Genomic DNA, 22,237 nt, shown 5'->3' on the forward strand with positions numbered 1-22,237 from the left:
GTCGCTGGGGCTTAACCTTGCTCCCACCTTCCTCTTCATCCCCTGCTCTCTTTTCTTCTCGTCTTTCTTCCAGCGCGTCTTTCTCCTCGTAATTTCATCTCCACTCCTGCCTCTTCTTATTCACGCTCTTAAAGTGATTCCCCGCACACACACACACACACACACACACACACACACATCCATATATATATACATCTCCAACCAGCACATGAAACCACACCGGCTGCGCAAATGCTCTTAAAGTGCTATCTTTCCCAATGCCTTGCTTTTCATATCAACAAAGTAGAAACAAGCATCCCGTGTCCACATGAGTAATGGAGTCTGCCTCGTTTTCTCTAAGATACCACAGCTACAAGCAGGGAGGAAATGGAGCTCTATTCTCGGCGTGTTCACAGGCTGACCTGCGAACTCTCTTTGCCCTCCTGAGCCTCTAATGCCCGGTGGACGCATTCAGGGCTGGAAGACTTGTTATCAGCACAGAGATGGGGATGTTTTGATCTGGAAGCATCACTCAAGGCTTTGTTGTTGTTGTTGTTGTTGTTGTTGTCTTACCCCTCCCTCCCCCCCCCACACACTAATTTTCTTTCCCCCTCTTTTCACTGACAGTCTTCCAACCACGCAAATACACTGCATGACTGCAGGGGGCTGATGGAGGAAGCAACAAAGCCGCACTTACCCAAGTCTGTGTAATGTGATTTGCAGAACTGCTTTTGTCCGCCAAAGCACAGCTCGAACTGAGGCTCGTTTGACCTGCGTAAGGTGTGTCCGTTCTCAAGGGCGGCAAAGGCGTCACAAGTGTAGCGGTACGTGATGAAGCCAAAATTGTCCCTGGTCAGGAATAGAAAACGACACGTCAGTTTGTTGTTGCTGCAGGGGCAACAATGACTGAACTTGTCTTCGATGACGATCATGCTATTTATATGCAAAAGTGAATCGATAAAAGTGTGTCTTTGGGGGCTCTGGATGCCGACAAGTAGATGAATCGGGAGACACTCCTGAGACCTCCGAATTTGAGCTTGTGTCACCCGCCTCTGCTCCAAGTTCAGTCGTTACAGCTTTTCATCCAACACATGAAGTCAAGTGTGAATGCTTGAATAAATGTCTCCTCCACTGAAGCCGTGTCGATGCACACACATGCACAGAAGAATCCCAGGGGCCTTACCCATCGTCCCTCAAGTTCACTGCACATTCTTCTATTTCGCCAAAGACTTCAAAGCGGCGCTTCAACTCTGTCCGTGTGCAGTCGGACCTCAGTCGCCCCACGTACACCACCCGTCTCTCCTCCTGCTCGTTAAGAGGGAAGACAGACCAGGGGAAAGAGATTAAAAGGGGGAGTCTGTTTTTCCTCCCTCCACCCCCTCCCCACCCCCCCACCCCACCTCTCTTTCTTCACCGAGCTCTAATGAATTGGTCTTGATCACTCCTGTGGATACTGCCGCTGACTTCGGGCCCCTTTGCCTTTGTCCCTCTCGCACCGCCTGTCTGTTGTGGTTCCTCTCTTGATTGGTTCAGCTTGCTTCCTCTTATCTGATTGAGATGCCGTTTGGAAGCGCCTTCAATCTGCCTTGGCACCACAATTCCTCTTTCTCTCCGCAACTCATCAACCAGAGGCAGAGTGATTTTTATCAAATGATGCCATGTCTTTAAGTTTGGGGCCCGCTTCCTCTTTTGTGAAGTCTAAAAATAAAGCTGTGGGCTGACTTCAGCGACACATCTTTCTTTCTCTCCAGCTCGGGAGTCAATCTCACGATACGACTTGGCACGGAAGCGAGAGGTCTGTTAATGTTATAAGGATATTCATATCTAAGAGAAAGGGAGCAGTGAAGAGCAGCAGCATTGAGCCACGGGGCAAAAAAAACACAGGTTTTCCTTGAACCTCGGAGGACGTGGGGGGGTCATCGTGGAATAATTTAGGAACAAACTGTGCCACGCTGCAATTATAGCTTTTGAGTAGTTTAATTGCATCTGCTAATCATATAATACAGCAGAGGCCTGCGGCTACAATGCATCACGAGTATTATTTATTTATTCATTCATTTACGTGCCATTACTGGGGCAAGTCCATTGAGGCCTGTTGAGATTTTGAACGCTGTCTTGAGGGGAGTAGTAACATCTACGGAAATCAGCTGCCTGGTGCTAAACTCAAAGTTCACTTTTGCCCATTTGACTTATAGCTGAGAAAAATACAAATTAACCACAGATGACTGTTTTGTGCTTTTTTCTTTTTTTCCCCGCTCTTTACTGCTTACTTTAGAGACAAAGAAGTATCTGCTGAATTAGTGGTTTTAGTTGCTGACAGCTGATAAATAGGTGGTCTTTTTTTTTTTGATGGCACCCTGAGGGCTGCCTTTGTGTGTGTGTGTGTGTGTGTGTGTGTGTGTGTGTGTGTGTGTGTGTGTGTGTGTGTGTGTGTGTGTGTGTGTGTGTGTGTGTGTGTGTGTGTGTGTGTGTGTGTTTTTTAGGCAAAAAAAAGAGCAAGCGAGAGAGAGACAGACAGACACACGGATATTCTTTCACATCCCAGGCCTCCCCAAACCTTGTTTGACAGCTTGAGCTTTAGCGCTCGTAATTGTTTGTCTCTCCGTCTCTGAAAATGTATGCATGCCAAGCCACGTTTGCAACACTGCATCATTTAATGTGTGCTTTATCGACGGGTGGTCGCGGCGTCACCCCGCTGGAAACCTGAGTCATTTCACACTGAGACAAGTAGAGAGGAGATAAGGGAGAAACGCGATATTCACTGAATCAGGCTGAATTTTGAAACGGATACAGGAAAAGAGAAATATCTGAGCCGAATCAGTGGCCATTCCCTCTCCCCCCCTTCTTGCTCTCCTCGTTTCTGTTTTCCACTGTTTTAACGTTTTACCCCTGTGGTGTGATTAATAAGAGTCGACAGTGTTTCCAGACGACCGAGACGTTAAAAATACACAACCCAGAGATAAAGAGGAAGGGCCTGTCGCCTGAATCATTCAGGAACTCACTTTGTATGTGTTCTCTCAGCAGAGAGACGCTGTGGCACATGGCACTGGGCTGGAGGCTGTCTCATCCCAAGCAATCTGTGTGTGTCTGTGGGAGGCTTTCTGTGTGTTTGCCATAGCGGTGATTACATGTGGTCTTTTATCACGGTCGGCGCGGGAAGACGGCATCAACAAATAAAATGAAATAAACAGGGCGATAGAGGAAATAGTGTCAGTTGACTCACTATTGCTTTTTGCCTTTGCCTCTCTCTCTGCTCGGCCCTTTCGAACTCCCGCTTCTCGTAGTCCCGCTGGTACTCCTCCCTCTTCAGCCTCTCGTGCTGGTACTCCTCATAGCTGTCATACCTGTGGAGGAGAGGAGACACATGACGTCGCTGTCCCACCTCCGTCCCCTGAAATTCACCCTCCCTGTTGACGCTTCCGCGGAACAATAGCCAGGAGTGGTCCCGTGTTTTCTCACTACTGATGGGTTGCAAAAGAAAGGAAGACGGGCGTGTTAATAAGATGTCTCTTCGCCGTTGCTATGGCGACGAGGCCCCACGGGAAAGGCCCGCGGGGGAGTGCCGGCGAGCAGCGCGGTCGGGGAGCCAGGCAGCTGCAACTGTCAGCACAACTTCACATGTCATTACTTTCTGCTTAGTTAGGGCTTCATCAAGAAGGAAAGTGCAACCCCCCCCCCCCCCCGACCAGTACGAGACGTGTCCGTTAAGTTTTCGACTGATGAGCGACTCTCGGGCTTGTCGGGTGTCATTAGGCACGTGGGTGCCAAATCAGCTCGGAGCGCCGGGGATGGTGTCAGCCTCCCTCGCGCTGTCTTTCTGCACCGTGCCAGTGCTTCTCTGCATATGAAACGGTCCCCCTCCGCAGCGGCTCATGGAAAACTACAGAGGCACTAAGTTGAATAAGCGTCATTATACAGCTGGGAGCGTCAACTCACGAGTTCAGTGTGACTGCGCGACAGTCGGATTTTCTTTTGTCACTAATCCAATAAAACACGATCAATTAAACATATTTGCCCTGAATGTTTGTCACGGGGCCCCCATGTGGACGGGGCGCCGCAGAACTCTTGCTTTGAAAAAAAGAATCACGGAGATATCAAAACAATTTCTGAGTGGTGACAGGAAGAACTTCTCGTCGACGCCGGCTGCTAAAATGTTTTTTTTTTTTTTTTCTTTCAACCATCCTTGCGCGCATACCGTCACGCCGTCTTAAAGACTTTTGTCGGGCTGCTGCTAAGAATAAGAATTTGTCCTAACCTGAAGGTTAATAACACATAACAAATAGTAGGTTAAATAATGAACTTAAAACAAGCACCTTGGCCTGCGGCTGAGAGGAGATCGAGACTGAGGGTGGGGGCTCTTGTGAGTCCGGGAACGAAAAGCATTCAAATCTGTGTTGTGACGAGACCTAAGGGGAAAAACAACAAAACATCAAAATGTTATTTCCGCAAACGCACAGAAATGCTGTTCACCTCTTACATAAGCAAATATCACACTGTTGACAGCTGCAAACGTGTGACACCTTGTTTAATTAGTTCTGTCTTTGAGAAACAAATGAACTTTTCCGATTCAGATGGTCAGAAACTGGGTTAACTCCACATGAAAGTCGTGTGTATTCTCCTAATCTGAACACATGGCCAGACGGTGAACATGATATGTTGCGGAACTTTATTACACGGCTGAGGCTGCGTGTACGGTACATGCACCTACTGTCTATGTTGTATGAAGAGGTGGTCAATAGTTTAGGCCCTAGTGGCCTGACTGTGGAGCTTGTACCCCTCCGCTCCTCGAGCTGACTCTTGATGCTTAATTATTGAAGTGCTGCTGAAGGAGGAAGACCTGAATAATGGAAGGAGAAGTTTGGGAAACTCAGTGAAGCAAAGGAACGCCAGTTTGGAAAGGTCGGGGATCGTATGCGTTTTGAGAATGATTTCTGCTGAAATTCTGTTGATCTTTTCTTGCATGAAAATATAACAGGCTTCCTGCTCTGACACTTTCAAACTTCAACCCCTATCCGGTATTTTTAGAGAGCTTGTCAGCGTCAGATTGTGATCGAATGCCTTGAGACTATTACTGTATAATTTGCGAGCAAGTTGGTGGAGGAGAGTAAAGAACGGGGATAAAGTGATTCTATGGGCTCTACGGAGCAAACTGACCTTTCAGTAATCATGCAAACAAACCGAGTCACTGCAGGGGAGCCACTCAATAAACGACTACTGACAAACTGAATTTATTCTCATCCTTCTCAGTAACTACACTTTGCCTCTGTTCTTCAATGAAAAACAAAACAAAACAAAACAAAACAAAAAACAATAGAGATCCCCTCAGCTCTGATCAAAGGGAAGCATGGGAAATGTAGTTCTCACAGAGAGCTATGATAATAGGAGTCTTTTTTTGAGAGGGGTTTGGAGACTACATTCCCACAGACTGGATTTGGCTTTCATCTCTGGGGATGTAAAAGAGGAGGGTTTGCCACTCAGTAAAAACAACAGCTGCCGCTTAAAACAATAGCCCCGGCATCAAACGAAAAATGGGAGCATGCAAGGGAGTGAGCGAGGAGGGGGTGAGTGTTAGAAAGACATTCAAATAAAACTCCCTGCCCAGAGATGAAAACTCCTACTGTTCAAAAGTCCAGTGCCTCTGGCACCTTTCATGTTTTTTTTGTGTTCTTTTTTTGTCCATTGTGTGTTGGTTTTGGGAGACTGCATCACTCAGCCAATCTTTTTTTTTTTTTTTACCCTCTGTCAGTCCAGATCTATCTTTCACCTGTTTTAATCGAGCGATTTGGTCCGTATAATAACTGCAGACACTACGGTGAGAATCCATTTCCCACATACAGAGAAAGGACCCATGCTTGGGCTCAAATTACGGTCTCTCAGAACTAGTTTTTAGGATGTGCTGTCGGAAGACGTCGGAAATCACTTGTGTTTACAGCCGCTCTGAACGGCCACACCAGGGGGAGATTTGAAAGATGGCTCTCGGGCTCTCACTTCTCACATTTCACTCAGGGAAAGAGGGAATGTGGGGGAGGAGGGAGGTGGGAGAGATGGGGTGATACTGTTTAAAAAAAAAGGGGGACGGTTATCAGACAAGAAAGGTGTGAAGTGGACGTGAAAGTCAGATCATCGGTTTCTGAGAATTACAGATGTTAGCAACCCAGAAACCTCCTTTCCAATGCAGATGTTGGAGGGGAGGGGGTTTCTGAGTCTATACAACCATCCGACATGCCATTTGGACAGACCATAAATCCCGCTTAAGAGTCTCTCGGGTCTACCCTGTCTGACATCAGCTCTGACGACTGATCAGGCCTGTTTTATACTGCTAAGCTCGACCCCCTGCCAGCTCCAAGTCCTGTTTAAACGGCCTGCCTGGGGAGCAGCCAAGGTTCAGCCAAAAGTAGGAGATGGTGTGTGTGTGTGTGTGTGTGTGTGTGTGTGTGTGTGTGTGTGTGTGTGTGTGTGTGTGTGTGTGTGTGTGTGTGTGTGAGAGGAAGAGATAACTTACCAGGAGGAGGGGCGTCTGTCGGGTGAGCTGGAGAGGGAGCGCCTACGGTATCGCGAGGAGGAGCTGCGGGAGCCCGAGTGGGAACGAGAGCGGGAGCGGGATCCGCTGCTGGTCCAGCAGAAGGGTCTGCTGGGCGACAGGAGGAGGGAGGACGGTGGGGAGACGGAGCCTCGTGAAGGGGAGCAGCTGGATGGTGGGGAACAGGAGGGAGAGCAGGGGGCGCAGTCAAAAAGTAGGTCCAGAGGGGTGCCCTCCCATGGATAGAGGAAGCGGCTCTCGCGGCCCTCGCCCAGCTCGAGCTCATCGTGGAAGGGCAGGAAGCCCGGGTCCTCTCCCCCCTCAAGGGACTGAGGGGCTGGAGCCTTGTTCGGTTTGCTGCTTGGTTCTCTCTCCTGGCCACCCTGGCTGTAGAGGGCTTTTAAGGGGTGGCCAAAGTGCTTGTTGAGTTCTGCTCTGATGTCGTGGTCACACAGGAGCTTGCGGCTGGTGGCAGAAAGATGTTGTTGGTCCCTGTCGGTATTGGCCTCTTGTGAGGGGATCTGAGCGGTTTGTGGAAGGGTCTGCTCCCCTAACCCCTCGACCCGGCCTGTTTCTCCGTCCACGGAGAGAAAATTCTGCTGCTTAGCCAAAGGACCGGGTGAAGCTGATGACGGAGAACAAGAAGATGATGATGAGGATGGTGGCATGGCTGAGTCCTTACATTCGACATGCCTGTTCTCCACTTTGCCTGCAGTAGGCATGGGAGCAGCAGTGGCACCTGAGGTGAATGTCTTTTCCACAGCTGTCGTCATGGTAACAGTGGCTGTGCCCCCATCCTTCTTAGTGCTAGCTGATGCCTGGCAATAGTCATGGTCGCTGTAGCCGCGGGGCGTGGCCCGCTTGTTGTTGCCAGTGCTGCGATGCTCCTCAAGGCCGCCCCCCACAGCGCGCTGAGTGACGGAGTAAGGGAGGGTGGTGGACGCTTTGCTCAGCTGGGCATAAAGCTCAGTCTGTTCGGGACCCTTCCTGGTGGGGCCCCCGCCTGAGGCACCTGGGGCCGGAGCCAGAGCGCCGGGGCCCGACTCACTCAGCCTGGCTCTTTTGCATGTCAAGGCCGAGGAGGAACATGAAGACAACTTGGTTTTGAGAGATGCTTTGAAAGGATTCTCTTGACTGGCTTTGTGTGGGGGCGTGGTAGGTGGTGTCAGACCTGCACAGGGAGGGGGTGGGGGGGGGGAGGAGGAGGAGGAGACAGAGGTTGGGTGGGGGTGATAAAATGGAAATAGAATCATAACGCAAAACTCCCCAAGTACACCCCCCCCCTTTCCTCCCCCCACCCATCCATCTATAAACTCCCAGGTCAGTTTATGGACAGTGGACGCAGATACATGCCTGATTAAAATATTCACTTTCACTTGGTCTAATCCTGATCTCTATTTTATTGCAATCTTGACAGATTAATGTAATGCTTGGTGTAACTTAATATGGTGCTGCTGTAATACGGATGACTTGCCATTCTCTTCCTCTCTGACCTTGAAAAGATCCCTTTCCACAAAAAAAAAAAAAAAAAGAAAACATAACACATAACCCCGTGGAGGACAAATGTAATGCATCTAATGAAAAAAAAAAAAAAAAAAAAAAAAATCAAAGTACATGTATCATATCTCTACCTGCATCACACAAGCGTCTGCACTGGACAGCGGCCAATTCATCGGAATAAAACCGGAGACCGTTTGTTTTTTTGTTTTTTTATCGGTCTGAAATAACAATCATGACGCCATGCATGTTTCGAATATTATACAGCACCATCTGCATTTTCAGTGCAACAATAAAGGAAGATGTACTTAATGTACAAGTCAGCGTGCCTGGTGATGATGCCGTGCCGAGATGGCTGCTATGTCATAGGAAGTACTGGCGAATGGGTTGACATTCTTCTCAGATGACATGTCCCTACTGCTCGTGCCCCCCGTTCCCCCCATCTCTTCCCTCGCCTCCTACAGATTTACAACCAGACAGATGGCAGTTATATGGGTAGTCCTGAGATGAGCCCACTTTATAGCATTGTTAATGCACTCACACAAACAGCCGCCGCCATTACTCTCATTCTCCCCCTTTCCTCCTCCTGTTTAGTCTTTCTTTTCTAGTTTAGTCTCGTATTCGACCCTTTTTCTGCCGTCTTCCCCCAGATCAATCTTTGTTCCTCCCTCTCTGTCGCTCTGCATCTCTTCCCGTTTCTGTCTAGTGCAGAACAAATGTGCCCCCCCCACCCCCCACCCCCCCTCACACACGGGCCTGCACGTCGCTAACAGGCACTTTGAAACACCTACGTTCGCCCCTCTTCTTTGCCATTCTTATAATGCACATCATTCCTCCCTTGCCGGTTGAACTGCACCAAATGACAGCTATTAGTATCAAATCCGGTGTTAGAATATGCACGGGCGAGACAGCTCGGCAAAGAGAGCGCGGGATAAATGTGCAAGTTTCTGAAACGACTTGCTGTGTTTGGGATGCCTGATCCAACAGCTTATGATCCTCCTTATTATGTGAATGTGTCCTTTTCTCCCCTCTTTCTCTTCCTTCTCTCACTCCTGATAGTCTTATAGACATATATATATGCATTATGCCAATTAAATGAGCTTTGAAAAGGAGACAGCAGAGAGGAGAGAGAGTGAATGCCACACAATGCCTGAAGAACTTCTGTTTCCCCAATGAAGCGCCATCTGTCCAAAACAATGTGCGCATGGGGTCATAAACTAGGAGCCATTAACAATGGGGGTGAAATAAATCAGAATTAGATAAATATGTGCCTCTCAGTCAAACCTGCCAGTGATGGATGATCTGCAGACACAAACACCAATAATGCAGACACCGGAGAGAATACGATGGAACGAGAGAGCGGGGCAGAGAGAAAGAGGAGGGTTTTATAATCTTTTTTTTTTTCTCGTCCAGCTGTAAATTGCGAGGAGACCTCGGAGCGAATAACAACTCCGGGCTTAAAGAGTTGATCCGGCAGTAAGCTATGCAAATAGCAACACACAGACCACCTCTGTGTCATGAGATACAGTAATTAAAGACAACACAGCAGCACAGGGTAAATCTATTAGCTTGGCAGAGATTAGGCCTGAACAGTCAGATCCCAGGGGGGGCCTCACTGCCTTTTGTAGCCTTTACCGTACCTCTGTGAGAAGGGTCAAGAAAACATGCAGACACACACTCCAAACATTACTGTTATTTACCATTAAATGCATGCACAGGTCCTGAACATTTGATTTATCTTTCTTTGAAACACTAGCCGCTACTACTACAACTCATCATCATAAAGGCATAAAATAATCTGTTACTGGCAACGATTCATGGAAAATTCCATCCGTTCCTAGTCGACCTGCATTGAAGGTGGAAAGTGGAACCGCCCACCTGGCTAACTTCCACCTAATTATCAGTAACACCACCATTATCTCTATTATAGTGGAATGTTACTCGAAATCTGCAAAGGACATGTAACTCCAAACCTAAAAGCTTTACACCGCCACTTACTGGGATCTATATCCATCTGTGTCATACGGCATGAGACTCCAGAGCTAATCTCCAAGTAGGAGAGGGGCTCAGTAACCCTGAGCTTTCCGGACTAATGACTCTCTTGCTAATATTCGGTCCTGAATTTGCACGAGATGTTGAAGTCAGGTGAAGGGCTTTACGGCTGCAGCGGAACAGAACGGACGCCCAGATTTGGCCACAAGTCAACAGACTGGCCCGCGTGCAGTAAAAAAGGAAGAAATATTAACTGTTCTCGATTGCCCCGGAGATTAAGGAGCACTGTTCTTTTGCCTCTTTAGGTCCTGGCGGGCGTCCCCTTTGATCCTGACAGCTTATCTATCAAAAGGGTTAAACGACACTTCAGCCAAAGTCAGAAGGACGCAGCGATGCCTCTGGGGTTGTAAGGCAGAAGGTGCAGGAGGGGGAGGGGGGTTGACGTGAGGTTTGGACGAGGATCATTTCCCTGCTGGTAAATGAATACCCAGAGAAGCCTCGGTGAGAGGCTAAAGGGCAGCCATTTTGGTTGTATCGACCTTAAATGATTAATCTCAATAAAATGTGGGGTGATTACTAACATAATTTGCATAAAGGGAGAGAAGGAGATGACGTTCTCTTCACTTTTGTCTTGCAATTACATTACGTGTATGGCAGTTTTATAATTTAATTTAAAACAAAAAAGAATGATGTGACTATAATGCAGAAATATCCCCACACTGGCCCCACGTATTTCAATAAATTGATCAAATTGCCTGTACTTGAAGAAAAGATCACAGCCAAAACTAAATTACACAACACAACCAATTATTTCATTAACTGAATGAATTAATTCCAACATCCCCGTGATGTGGCTCGGTAAACTGTTGGTCAGAGAGCATTAGCATCTGATAGAGGAAAGGCATATATTAACTCTTCAGTAACAAAGGAGAGGGCGGGGGGGGGGGGAGGGCTCACTAATAAACCCCTCGAAGAGATTGGAAAGCCTAATCAATACTCAGGCACATAAAAGTGGTCTCCCATGCCTTCACCTTGAACTCTGAACTGTGATGGAACTATCAAGAGTTAACCCATCGCTAGCTCCGACAGGCACGTGAGGATTAGTAGTTTTGTAATAATTACATGTATTTGAAATAGTCCGAGAAGTGGGCTTACCTGGGGTTCCAGCAATCTCCACACTTAATGTGCGTTCAATGGTTTTGTTCTCAAACGGTGATCCCTTGTGGTCACTGGAAGACATAAAAAAAAATGGTACAACATTTTATCTCTCAGGTGACAGCAAAACTAAAAGCTTTTGTGATCTAAGAAATGGAAATGAGTGACATAAATGCCTCGACTTGGATTGTAGTCTATATAGTTTGCTTTGGCTTTGTCTTTCTCTGTAGTTTGATGCTACTTTTTTTTTTTGTTGTTGTTGTTGCCTACAATAATGTGGAAAAACTTCTCACACTTACTTTGGAGACTCTGGGGTCAAAGGAAGTGGCAAGGTGGTTGGTTTGGCTGCAGAACACAAAGGAGCATGGGTAATTATTGACCTAGTTATAACACTCATGGCAGAAGAGAACAGGTCCACATTCTGCAACAATTAATCTCAAATTGGCTCAACAAGTGCAATTATTATTACAAAAACACCCATCCCTGGTTAGAAAGTCTTTCTATGGACACTATGGTACAAAGCAGATCTTTTTAGGTTGACCCCATTTTAAACAAATTTATTCTCTGAGGATAGACTGTTCACTTTGTGAGGCAGGATGAAGTGATGGTACGTGTTTCACAGGTGTCTAGACACAAGACAGACCGCGCTCAAGACAACAAAGAGATCAAAAAATGGAATAAGGACATACAGAGACGATGCCACAAACAAGACACATGACAGTGGGGTGAGCCCCTGCCTAGACAATAAAAGTCATAATCGCATGCACCAACAGCAGAGGAGGGGAGAAAAAAAACAAAAAGAAGGAAGAAAGGAGAGTCAAGGAAGCTTGTGCAGTTGCCCGAGGCTCTGGCCGACTTGTGCTCCAGCTAAGAGAATGTGGCTTTTAGTAGCACAACGCTAAAGAGCAGCACCTGGGCTCTGAGTCTAAATGTACATATTCAGCACACTCAGCTCAATCAGCCAAAGATGGTTCAAGGTTCGACTTTGTGAATACAAGATGTACAGTAGCAAGACAAGGCTCGCCCCTTTTCCCACCTCCTCCTTTTTTTTTTTTTTTAGCAATTTAAAAGAATGCCTCTGGGACTAGCAAAAAGCATTGGCGAGCAGGCTGTTTGCCGTCATTGTGGTTTATTCCCTCAGAATGACAGTTAGATTCAAATTGGAGTAGGAGTTAGTTGTGAAATCAAACTGGGAAGTGGTTAGAGCAGGAGAGGGAGAAGAGAGAGCAGAGATAAGGCCAGTGGGGGGGATGCAATCATGATTACCTAACAACGGGTGGCCCTGGTCATCGGGGTGCTCGCTGAGTGCCTGTCTGTGTGGGTGCCCTTTCCCTTGTATGATGCAGGGAGGGTTGGGCTCTGCAATGCTAGTATCTGGGATGAGTGGGCTTGGTGGGCCCTGTGGGAGCACCGCTGCGGGGCTGCCCATGACATGGTCATCATCATCATCAACACCATCATCATCAGCATTATTATCATCATCATGGTCAACATCCTCCCCATAGGCCCCCTGGTTTGGCCACCCCAGCTCTAGTCCAAAGCCCAAGTCTACCCCTGGATCGGGTTGGCTGACCCAGCTCTCTAGGTCTAAGGCGAGAGGTGACAGCAGGGGCCCTGAGTCGGGCTCTATAGCCTGACTTACTTCCTGGTTTCTATGATCAGTGGTCCCTCTAGGCTCCTCCTCTTTTACCCTAGAAACAGCCTGGGCCGGGATCTCAGACCTCTTACCTGCTAATTTGCTCTTAGTGCTACGTACAGGGCTAATCTGAGGTGGGAGCAGGTGTCGATATCGAGCGGGCCTCCGTTTGGAGGTGAGCAGCTGGCTAAGCAAAGGGTGCCCCGGCTTCTCATCTAGTTTCTTTATAGTCACTGTGATGTGCCTATGCGATGCGCGGCTGGCACCGCTACTGCTGCTGCGGCCTTGCCTGCCAAAGCCCTCACTAGCCTGAGTGGCGCCTGCAGCCTCTCGGCAATGCTCACAGCTGTGACTCACCTCTCGGGGAGGGAGGGAATAAGAATGCATATACCTAATAAACCTAGCGGCGGCCAGGCGGCCCACATCGCCTGGCGGCCTTCCTTCTTCACTGGGCGGCCCGTGCTCCAGTTTGGGGCGGGCATGGCCGCAGGTGGAGGTTCTGTGGCCGACAGGGATAGAAGCACCCTCCGACTCCTCAACCCCGTCATCGTGACTGCAACGCTGCCACTTCCCAGCCCCAACACCAGCCATACTACACCCGCCTGCAGCCCGGCTCTCACCTCGCTGGTGATGCTGCTGCGGCGGCGGCGGCGGCTGCGGCTGCTGCTGCTGCTGCTGTTGCTGTTGCTGCTGCTGCTGAGATGGCACAGCTGACTTCTTCTTGGAGGTGGTAGAAGAGGAGGAGGAAGAGGTGGAGGAGAGGGAGGAGAACGAGGAGGTGGATGACGAGGACGGTGAAGAGGACGAGGAAGAGGCACCGAGACCCAGGCCACTCTTGTCCCTGCTACTGGCACCCCCCCAGGCGCTCTTGGCTTCACTGGCTTTGGCGTGGAGCAGGATGTCATCGGTGGCTGTTAGGTATTTCAGCAGCTCAGTGCAAGGCCGCCTCACCGGGCGATTCTGTTGGCTGGAGCCCCCTCTTGCTTTGCCGTTCCAGGGGTTCTCCGTCTGTGCAGAAAAAGAATGGGAAAAGAAAGGAACTTAATTAGTTGGCTTGAATAAAAAAAGTTTTGCTCACTGTTGTGAGTGTAGTGCAGGCGATCCATTTGTGAGAAATGTTAAATTCTTTATTTGGCACAAAAATAAAAGCGGACAGAGACAGGGCCACGGAGATGCTAAAAGAGTGACTCAAAGAGCCTGAGCGCAGTAGTTGCCCAACTGTCTGGGAGGCGATGGTGGGAGTGCCGTCCGCCCATCATCTTAATTGCGTGGCCCCCCGAGCACCACCGCGCCACTCTGTACGCACACCATTTCCTCCGGGAGTCCTCATTTACTCTGCTCCAGAAATGGATGACTCAAAGGCACAGTATGAAAATAGACTCTGTGAGGAAGGTTGACGCACTGTATGTGCAAACATAGTACGCGGAGCACACACAAATCTGTCTGTGTTGTGCTTACCACACCGAATGATCAGACACAGACGCTTTTCACATTCAGTGGGTTTTAAGTATGAGGTAAAGCAGAACAAATAGACAGTACAAATATTTTTCCCCAAACGAGAGCAAACGATCATGTGCTGTACAGTATGCTGTGTATGCCACTGAACATATATGTCCCTTTCTGACTTCACACGTTTTATTTATTCAAATTCACAAACCTGATACTCATACTGACTGACTGAAAAGGAAATGTTAACCCCACCCCTTATAGAAAATAAACTCCATCTAATGAGAACATCAAGCCTGATATTTTGATCTTGTCGTCTCAAGGCATCAATCTCGCCACAAGAACGCCTGTCGCTGTTTTTTTTTTTTCTTCTCCTTCAACAGGCACCATACCAAGGCGGATAAGTGGTGGAGCTAATGAGACAACGGTGCCGATGCCTCGCCTGGAAAGCCCAACAGCAATCAGCCTGTTTTCATTACGAGATGGCCCCCTGGGATAGTAGACTGCTCGAGCAGTAGTCTAACATCTTCTAAAGGCGGCCACCAAAACAAGAAAAATGTGAGGAGGGAGGAAGGGAGGGAGAGTCAAGAAACGAGACAGAGCAAGAACAGAGGGAGAGAGATAAACAAACGCCAACAACAACAAAAAATGTGTGTACAGGAGTGAAATAAGCAGCAAGGCACTCCATGTATTTGTGTGTGTGTGTGTGTGTGTGTGTCCCTACCTTGACGACGGCAGGTGGTGGTCTGATCCGGTGGTTGCTGCTGGCTGCATGGTTCTGTGCCTTGCCACCTGTGTATTGATTATAGCTGAGCTGGGAGTTTGCGGGTGCCAGAAGGAGCTTCTTCAGCTGCGAACGGACCCCAGACAGAACCAGGAAAAGATAGGAGAAGGAGGAGGGGAAGTGAGCATGAGTTATGCAAATGACCATTTACTTTTAATAAGACAGCCTGTGTTTTATAAATGAACAATCAGAGGAGACCAATATTGCAGTTAAGTTATTTAAAGGATTAGATACTTTTTAAGCGGTTTATAGAACCTGACATGATGAGTCCCGCGCAGGTGCTTTTGTGTACACACAAGCAGGCTTCTCTAATGTGATTGAATAAACACACTCAGGCATGTGGCTAAAGGTCAGCTGGAAAGGACCGGCATGGAATAAAATGGACTATAACCGAACATAACATAACATTTTCAGATAAAGCCCTTAAAGCTAGAGAAATACCCAGATGGTCATGCGTAAAAAAAACCATACAGCACAAAGGTAAGGTGACGTCTCACTGAGAGGCCTTTTTTTTTTTTTCCAGCACCGGGGGATTATTTGGGACCCACTGAGAGTCGGCGAGATGAGATGGATTTCTGTTCTCTCTTACTGTCATTATGTTCCGGCTTGATTTTCAGGGGCCTGCGGCACTGTGTCAACCATACTTGGACCCCACCACGGTGTTCATATCATTGAATCATCATATCTATTTAAAGAATTTCCCCTTGGGGATCGATAAAGTAAGTAACTATCTATCTATCTATCTATCTATGTATCTATCTATCTATCTATCTATCTATCTATCTATCTATCTATCTATCTATCTATCTATCTATCTATCTATCTATCTATCTATCTATCTATCTATCTATCTATCTATCTATCTTGAATTGGCGCCACAATAGCACTGTTATGTAATTAGCACTGAGCAGCAAGCACATTGATCTATTCCGTTTCCCTCCCTCATCCTCCCTGCATCTGCACGTCTGCATGCTCCTACTGCACATGCAGAGAACACATTGTGGCAAATATGGAGTGCGACTCGGGCCTGGCCAGACACAGAAGTCTTGTGAGACACATGACCACTCTTGGTGCCCAGTCTTGGCCCAGTCTTATCTGGTGTCTGCCATGGACTGGCAAAGAAGCAACAGTGTGCAGAGGGTTGGAGGTCATGTCTTGGTGTGGTGGTGGTGGGAGCTGAAGGAGGAGGAGCTAATGATCTTACCAAGGAAGGCTCCTCGGGCTCCGGGGTGCGTGGTGAGCCGTCAGGAGAGGAGGGACAGCTCTGGTCACTGGCATTGGTCACGTCCCCATCTGCCAGGGCCGCAAATGAAGGCAATCCGTCCTCATCCACTGGGATGCTGTCCAGGGTCTCTGTAAGCACTGCCAGCAAGTTGGCCTCATTTTCTTCATCTATCTTCTTAGGAGGGGGAAAAGGGGGAAGACAGACACGACAAAAAAAAAAAAAAAAAAAAAAAAAAACAGAGACAGGAAAAATAGGACATTTTAGTCAGGAGAAGTTGCATCTCTTTTTTTCTGTCAGGGAAGTAAAGGTGGTGGGCGGCTGCATGCAGGCTTTCATTGTTAATATGGTGGGAAGATTTTTCTCCATTTTTTTTTTTTTTTTTTTTGCAGCAGAGCTCAGTCTTCTGGCAGCCTTTTAAAAAACAAAATTCTCCTCATGTGCATGTGAGTCAAGCCTGTCACTCATATTTTAAGCTCACAGCTTACTGGACCAAAATAATATCTCCCCTAAGAAACCCATTACCAGGGCTGACAAGTAGCAAGCATCTAGGGAGGACAGGGATGGGTTGGGGTGGGTTAGTCGTATAGATGGTGGAGGAAGGAAACAATGGGCAGAAGTTTGACTCCCCTCTCTCTTCACCCACAGAATTGGGAGACGATTGGATTCCCAACAAGATGTTTGCAAGCAATCCTAAAATAAGGAGAAGTACGATCCACTAATGCTAAATAAATGTGATAAATTTATAGTGCTGGCATGGCAGCTGATGTTCACAACAGGCGGGAAGTTACCATCAACATTTCATGATAAATAAAGCTTGTTCTTGCCACTCAGCTCCGCTTTGATGTACCAGAGGAGTTGTGTGCTTGCTGCAGCTGGCTGTTTAATGGCTGAGATTATAAGTGTGTGTGTGTGTGAGAAATAAGGAGGCAGAGAGATGAATATATGAAGATGGATAGAGAAGGTGATCGAGAGCTTGCCACCTCTTGATATGAGAGGTTTACTGGAGGTAATAACTGCGCGTGTATGGAGGGAAAAAAACAAACAGGAAAAGAGAGAACGTATATCAGCAGATATTGAGAGTGAGAGGAAGCTTGCGTTGACAACTGACAACAGGATGTGCAAGTTCCAGGGCCATGAAGCCCAGGGGACTTTAAAGACAGCGGAGAGATAAACAGTTTTTCACCCTGGGACGTTCTGTGGCCAGCCCAACAAGAACAAATCCCTTTATGCACACGGCAGGATTATCATCGCTCGGCGATGGTGTGTGGCCATCGTGATGCCGCGGGTGGGTGGGGTGGGGGTGGAGGTGTGTGTGGTGTGGGGGGGGGGGGGCACCTTTCAGATACCAGCACCATACCTCACAGGACCACATGGCCCCCTCACTTGTTTCTGTCTACCCCGCTGATTTTACACACCTTTCCTGGAGACGACACTTTTGGAGAAGCTTTGGATTTACCAATGAGATAGCGGCCATTTTAATGCTTTCCCCCTCCAATTTTAATTTATAGATGACACAGATATCTTGGACGTTCAGCAAGCTGGCTACCAGCGAGGGAAAAAAAAAACCCGTTAATCTGATGCTCATTGAGTAGATTTTCTCCTAACAACATGAACACTCAGTCATTATTAAAAAAATGATAAAGGGGACATATTTCACAGAGATAACACGACGCAGACCGGGGCCATGCCGCACTGCCAAGCAAATGCCTTGCAGGAAATTGCTCTGTATGAGGTGGCATGCTGTTTAATTACTTGCGAGGAGCTTCAAAATCCACTGTGCTGGAACCCCGTGCTATTGAAACGGTCACCGTTTTCCAGCATCCCAAGTTATTACCTGAGCACTAAGCGGGTAGGTATTAACTGCTGATAAAGCTGGAGCCTTGGCTTAGCCTAAACATACATCCGAGCATAAGAAATTGAAATTTAGGATCATTTCAGATTATTACAAATGAGTCTTTAATGAGCCAGCCATCTGTTTAGGTCCATACTCATCAACCACCCAATCAACGCTCTATTTAGGTGTTGCTTTATTCACCTCTCCTCTCCCCTTTAAACCTATAAATCTAGATTCTGTAGAAATTGCAGTGTATGCCACTGTGTGATGCCAGTTACATTAAAAGTTGAGAGGGCCGTGGAAGCTTCGTTATGTCATGGTTTGGAGAGGATTGGGAAATTTCTGTGGCTGCGGCTGGCTCCAATGTAGTGATTTCAATCCTGTTTCAAAAACCTCCACCAATTGGCAAACTCCCACAGGCACACTGTATCCCCAAAGATAACCCAGAAGGGACTCTCATATTCTGAAAGAGACACTTGTAAAACCCTGAGTCGTGACGATCGTGCAGCAGCCGCTGCTGCTGTGACTCTAGTGGAGGCACTCATAGGCCAAGTGGGGATTTGAGAAACTGGGGTAAAGAGCAAACCTCAGTGATCGTTTTTTTACTCCGGAGAGAGAATGATCTAAAAACCTCCCGTCCAGGAGGGCGAGCGTTTCCGTGCCAGTTCGAGGACCGCACCTCACACAGTTTCTGCACCAAAGTCAATCTACTATCAATAAGTCACTTGTATATTTATAAACAAAATCTGTATGTGGGTGGACTTCAGGAGCGATGGCACCCAAAGGGGGTGACACCAGGATGACCTGGCAACCTGCTGATGGCCATGTCCACTTATATTGATTACTACAGCAGCTGCTGAGAGGAAAAGAGGACAGGAAGAACAAAGAGAGAGGAGAAAAATTGTCTCGGCGGGAGCACTTTCTCGCCCATCCCGTTTAATGGACCTCACCGAATTAAAGAGATCTTAACAATCCTGGGCTAATTGTGGGATCACAATATATTAACCCCGCTCCAATTCTAAAGGGTGCCATTTTGCGGCAGTTTTATTCCAAATGCTTCAATTAGCCATAAAACATGCTGGCAAGTGCTGGCAGAGCTTCTGTCCCCCCTCCTTCACCCCAGCTTCCCCACATCGGAGAAAAGAAAGCCAACTCCAGTTGTTCATTATTAGGTGAGGCCCTTTTGTTATCAGGCAGGCTGTCTTTGAGATTGTCCTTGCCTTTAACTCTTTTTCATTGAGTTTTACAGCTCGGCATTGTGTTCCAGGAGATACTATTCATACAGCCAATAACGGGAGGTGAGGGTGCTGTTTTAAACAAACACCCACTTCTGAACACGGGGCCAAATAGCCAAATTAAATCTGTTAATTGCTTCTCAAGGATTCCCAGCTCCTGAGCAAATTTGCCAGGGATAAAAAATTTAAACGAGCTTTTCGGGGGCAATGCATCATTTACATGTTAAAAGGAAGGAAATGTGTTGTGAAAAGTGCCATAATGATAGACCTGATCAGTGAATAACACCAAGATGAAGTTTCAGCAGACTAAACAGCGCTGCTGTTATCTTCAATTGGGAGGCAGAACATGTGACAGACACTCTGGACGCGAGAAGATAAAATATCTCCCATTAAATGGGTCATCTGGTATTAAAAGTACTGTTTATTCTCACTGTCTCTTCCAGCTCATTCTTCCTGCAAGTAGAGGAAGAGCAACCAGCTCGCTCAGACAGAAAACACTCTTAATAAATTTGCCCCAAACTTGTGTGCTGGGGTTAAATCTGTGCCTTGACAATTTAATTGCTTTGCTTCATCTCAATCTTTATTCCCATTCGTCTGTGCTCCCTGCTCTGTCAGATTTCAAAAGTATTCCCTTGGATGAGGTTAAGCAACTACAGACCTTCTAATCATGGCACAATCAGAAATTGCGGGGATCTATACGTGTGTGTGTGCGTGTGTGTGTGTGTGTGGGGGGGTATCAAGTCATCACATCTCGACCGTGCCGAGAAAAAAAAAAGCAGCCTTGGATTTGATAAACAAATAATGTCATTCTGTGTTATTACCCCCGGCCCCCAGATTTCAGAGGAAATAAATCAAAGTCAGCCTTGCCGTTAAGGCGTTAGTCAGGCCTGACACGTTGGCCGGTCACACAGGCACAACATATGGCGGGGGGGGGGGGGGCGAACGAGAGGCGGGGAGGGTGAGGTACGGGCGCGACGCGAGCGGGGAGAGACAAATCACGGCAGCCGCCAGAGACGTCTGGTCATTTAGCATGATCTTACTGAGATGGAGAGAGGGTGATTATGGCCTATACAGAGCGATGAAACCATACATAGCACTGTTAAGTTCCCCTGTGCGTCTGTGTCTGCGCGTGTCGGGCAACGGTGGCACAGTCTGATGGTGTTCCAAATCATAAAACTAAATGTTAAAACCTCCATTGTGGCCGGCGCTGCGAACGGCTCCCGACATGTAGCAGTGAACTGAAGGCTCTTGTCATTTTCCAGAGTCAACAGAGCGTCTCGCTATTCTGAAACAATTTCCCAAGCAAACGATCCCGTGGACTCGATATCTACATGTTCTGGACACAGAAATGGCAGCACTGGTGGCCCCTGAAGTCACACTCTGACTTCAGGGAATATTCTGGTTTATCATGATGGTATGATCTGTTGCTACACGCAGACAAGATCGTCCAGTCCAAGATTTTAGGCTTTTCCATCCTACTCGGATATACCACCGCGAGTGCTCTGAATAATTCCTTCATCAAGCAGGAATTCACGATTTTGTGCCTGCGTGTGAACAAAACATGGCCGCTCTGTGAATGAAGAAGAAGCAGCGCAGTTGCAGGAGCTGACTGTTTAGATGCCTGTCTCGGTTGTAGACGGCTCTGTGAGTTATAAATCAGTAAGGAAACGGTTTGTTCGTCCATCAATGAGGACCGGGATGTGTGTGAGTGTGTGTGTGTGCAGAGATGATGCATCTCCTGGGAGCCATTTGAGACAGTTACAGCACCATCAGATGAGCTGATGGGGGAAAGGGAGAGGAAAAGAGAAAGTGAAAAGAGGAGATAACTGTCCCTGTGTGTGTGAGAGAGAGAGAGAGAGAGAGAGAGAGAGAGAGAGAGAGAGAGAGAGAGAGAGAGGGAGAGTGAGAGTGAGCCAAAGAGAGAAAGAGATCTGTTGTTACACTTCCTGACACAGGCCAAATCCGATTGAGACACCTACCCAAGGGACGTTAGCAGCGCTGTTCTTTCTCGATCTCTGCAGAAAGAAATACTTTGACCGGTAACTCGGCTGCTCAAACTAACCATCTGAACTCTCTCGCATATTTGCTGAGATCAGCCGAGGCTACCTTTGGACCAGTCAGACCCTTTCTGTCGAACTTTTTCGGGGCCAGAAACCACATAGTTTGTTGTGCGCCAACCCAAAAGATCTGCAAGCCTTGCTGGTCTGTCCAAACACCGCGTAAACCACCAGTGAAACATATCTCTCATATTAATGACAGATCTATTAAAAACAACTTAATAACTACTGCAGACAAAACACACCCGTGTCTACACGTCAGCTCACACGCATTCTCACACAGCTGTCCAAAGAGCTGATGGCGTTGCGATAGGTTTCGGTGTGTCCTGGTGGAGTCGTCCCCATCTCCAGTCCTGCCCCGAGCTGCTGTTGTTTTCCTACTCCAGCCGTCCAACAGATGGTCCAAGCAAACCGTTTGCTAACACCACCGAAATCACACACCATCATAATGATTGGACACTCGCTCTTTTGTTTTGGCAGCTACTTCCCCAATCGGCTTTGGCACGAGGAAACGCTGATTGCTGTGATTGCTCTGACTGTGCCTTGCTCTGACGGTCACAGCGGGAGGGGGAGGGAGAAAAAAAAAACTCGAGATTTGGAGCCTCAAATAAGGAATATTCAGCGAGATGCGGAGATGGGATGAGGAATGGTGCTTCCCTCTGCTTTTTTTCTCCTAATGGCATGCAAATAGCTATTTGCTTAAGTCGGCAGCTCTGAATGTGCACTACTAAGCAAGGGGCCTTTGAACCTGCTGTTACACTGCTGATAATGTGTTGGAGGAACACAGGGAGGGGGACAGACTGAGCGCAGAGAGGGACAGGAAGAAAAAAAACAAAACAAGAGCACCGGGACTGTTTCCACTGTCCATCTTGCTGCC

At 47.7% G+C, this 22,237-nt stretch overlaps 1 protein-coding gene across 10 annotated transcripts in view; it reads right to left on the reverse strand.

The window, feature by feature from the left end:
* ppargc1a (peroxisome proliferator-activated receptor gamma, coactivator 1 alpha) overlaps positions 1–22,237 on the reverse strand; it is a 260,588-nt gene that overhangs the window by 2,941 nt on the left and 235,410 nt on the right. For 3 of the 10 annotated variants that reach the window (XM_069705191.1, XM_069705193.1, XM_069705195.1), the window contains exons 3-11: positions 16,214–16,408; positions 14,950–15,075; positions 13,171–13,787; positions 11,144–11,217; positions 6,482–7,670; positions 4,293–4,385; positions 3,203–3,323; positions 1,163–1,284; positions 677–828 (exon numbers count right to left, since the gene is read on the reverse strand). In XM_069705191.1, coding sequence (XP_069561292.1) covers positions 677–828; positions 1,163–1,284; positions 3,203–3,323; positions 4,293–4,385; positions 6,482–7,670; positions 11,144–11,217; positions 13,171–13,787; positions 14,950–15,075; positions 16,214–16,408 — 2,689 coding nt within the window. Of the gene's footprint in view, positions 1–676; positions 829–1,162; positions 1,285–3,202; positions 3,324–4,292; positions 4,386–6,481; positions 7,671–11,143; positions 11,218–11,442; positions 11,489–12,409; positions 13,788–14,949; positions 15,076–16,213; positions 16,409–22,237 lie in introns of all 10 variants that reach the window. The other 7 variants (XM_069705198.1, XM_069705200.1, XM_069705196.1 and 4 more) reach the window with 4 other exon arrangements.

The sequence above is a fragment of the Brachyistius frenatus genome, unplaced genomic scaffold (assembly GCF_029030835.1).
Source record: "Brachyistius frenatus isolate BFR_SWC_R1_liver_20210118 unplaced genomic scaffold, ASM2903083v1 Contig_54, whole genome shotgun sequence".
Lineage (NCBI taxonomy): Eukaryota > Metazoa > Chordata > Actinopteri > Embiotocidae > Brachyistius > Brachyistius frenatus.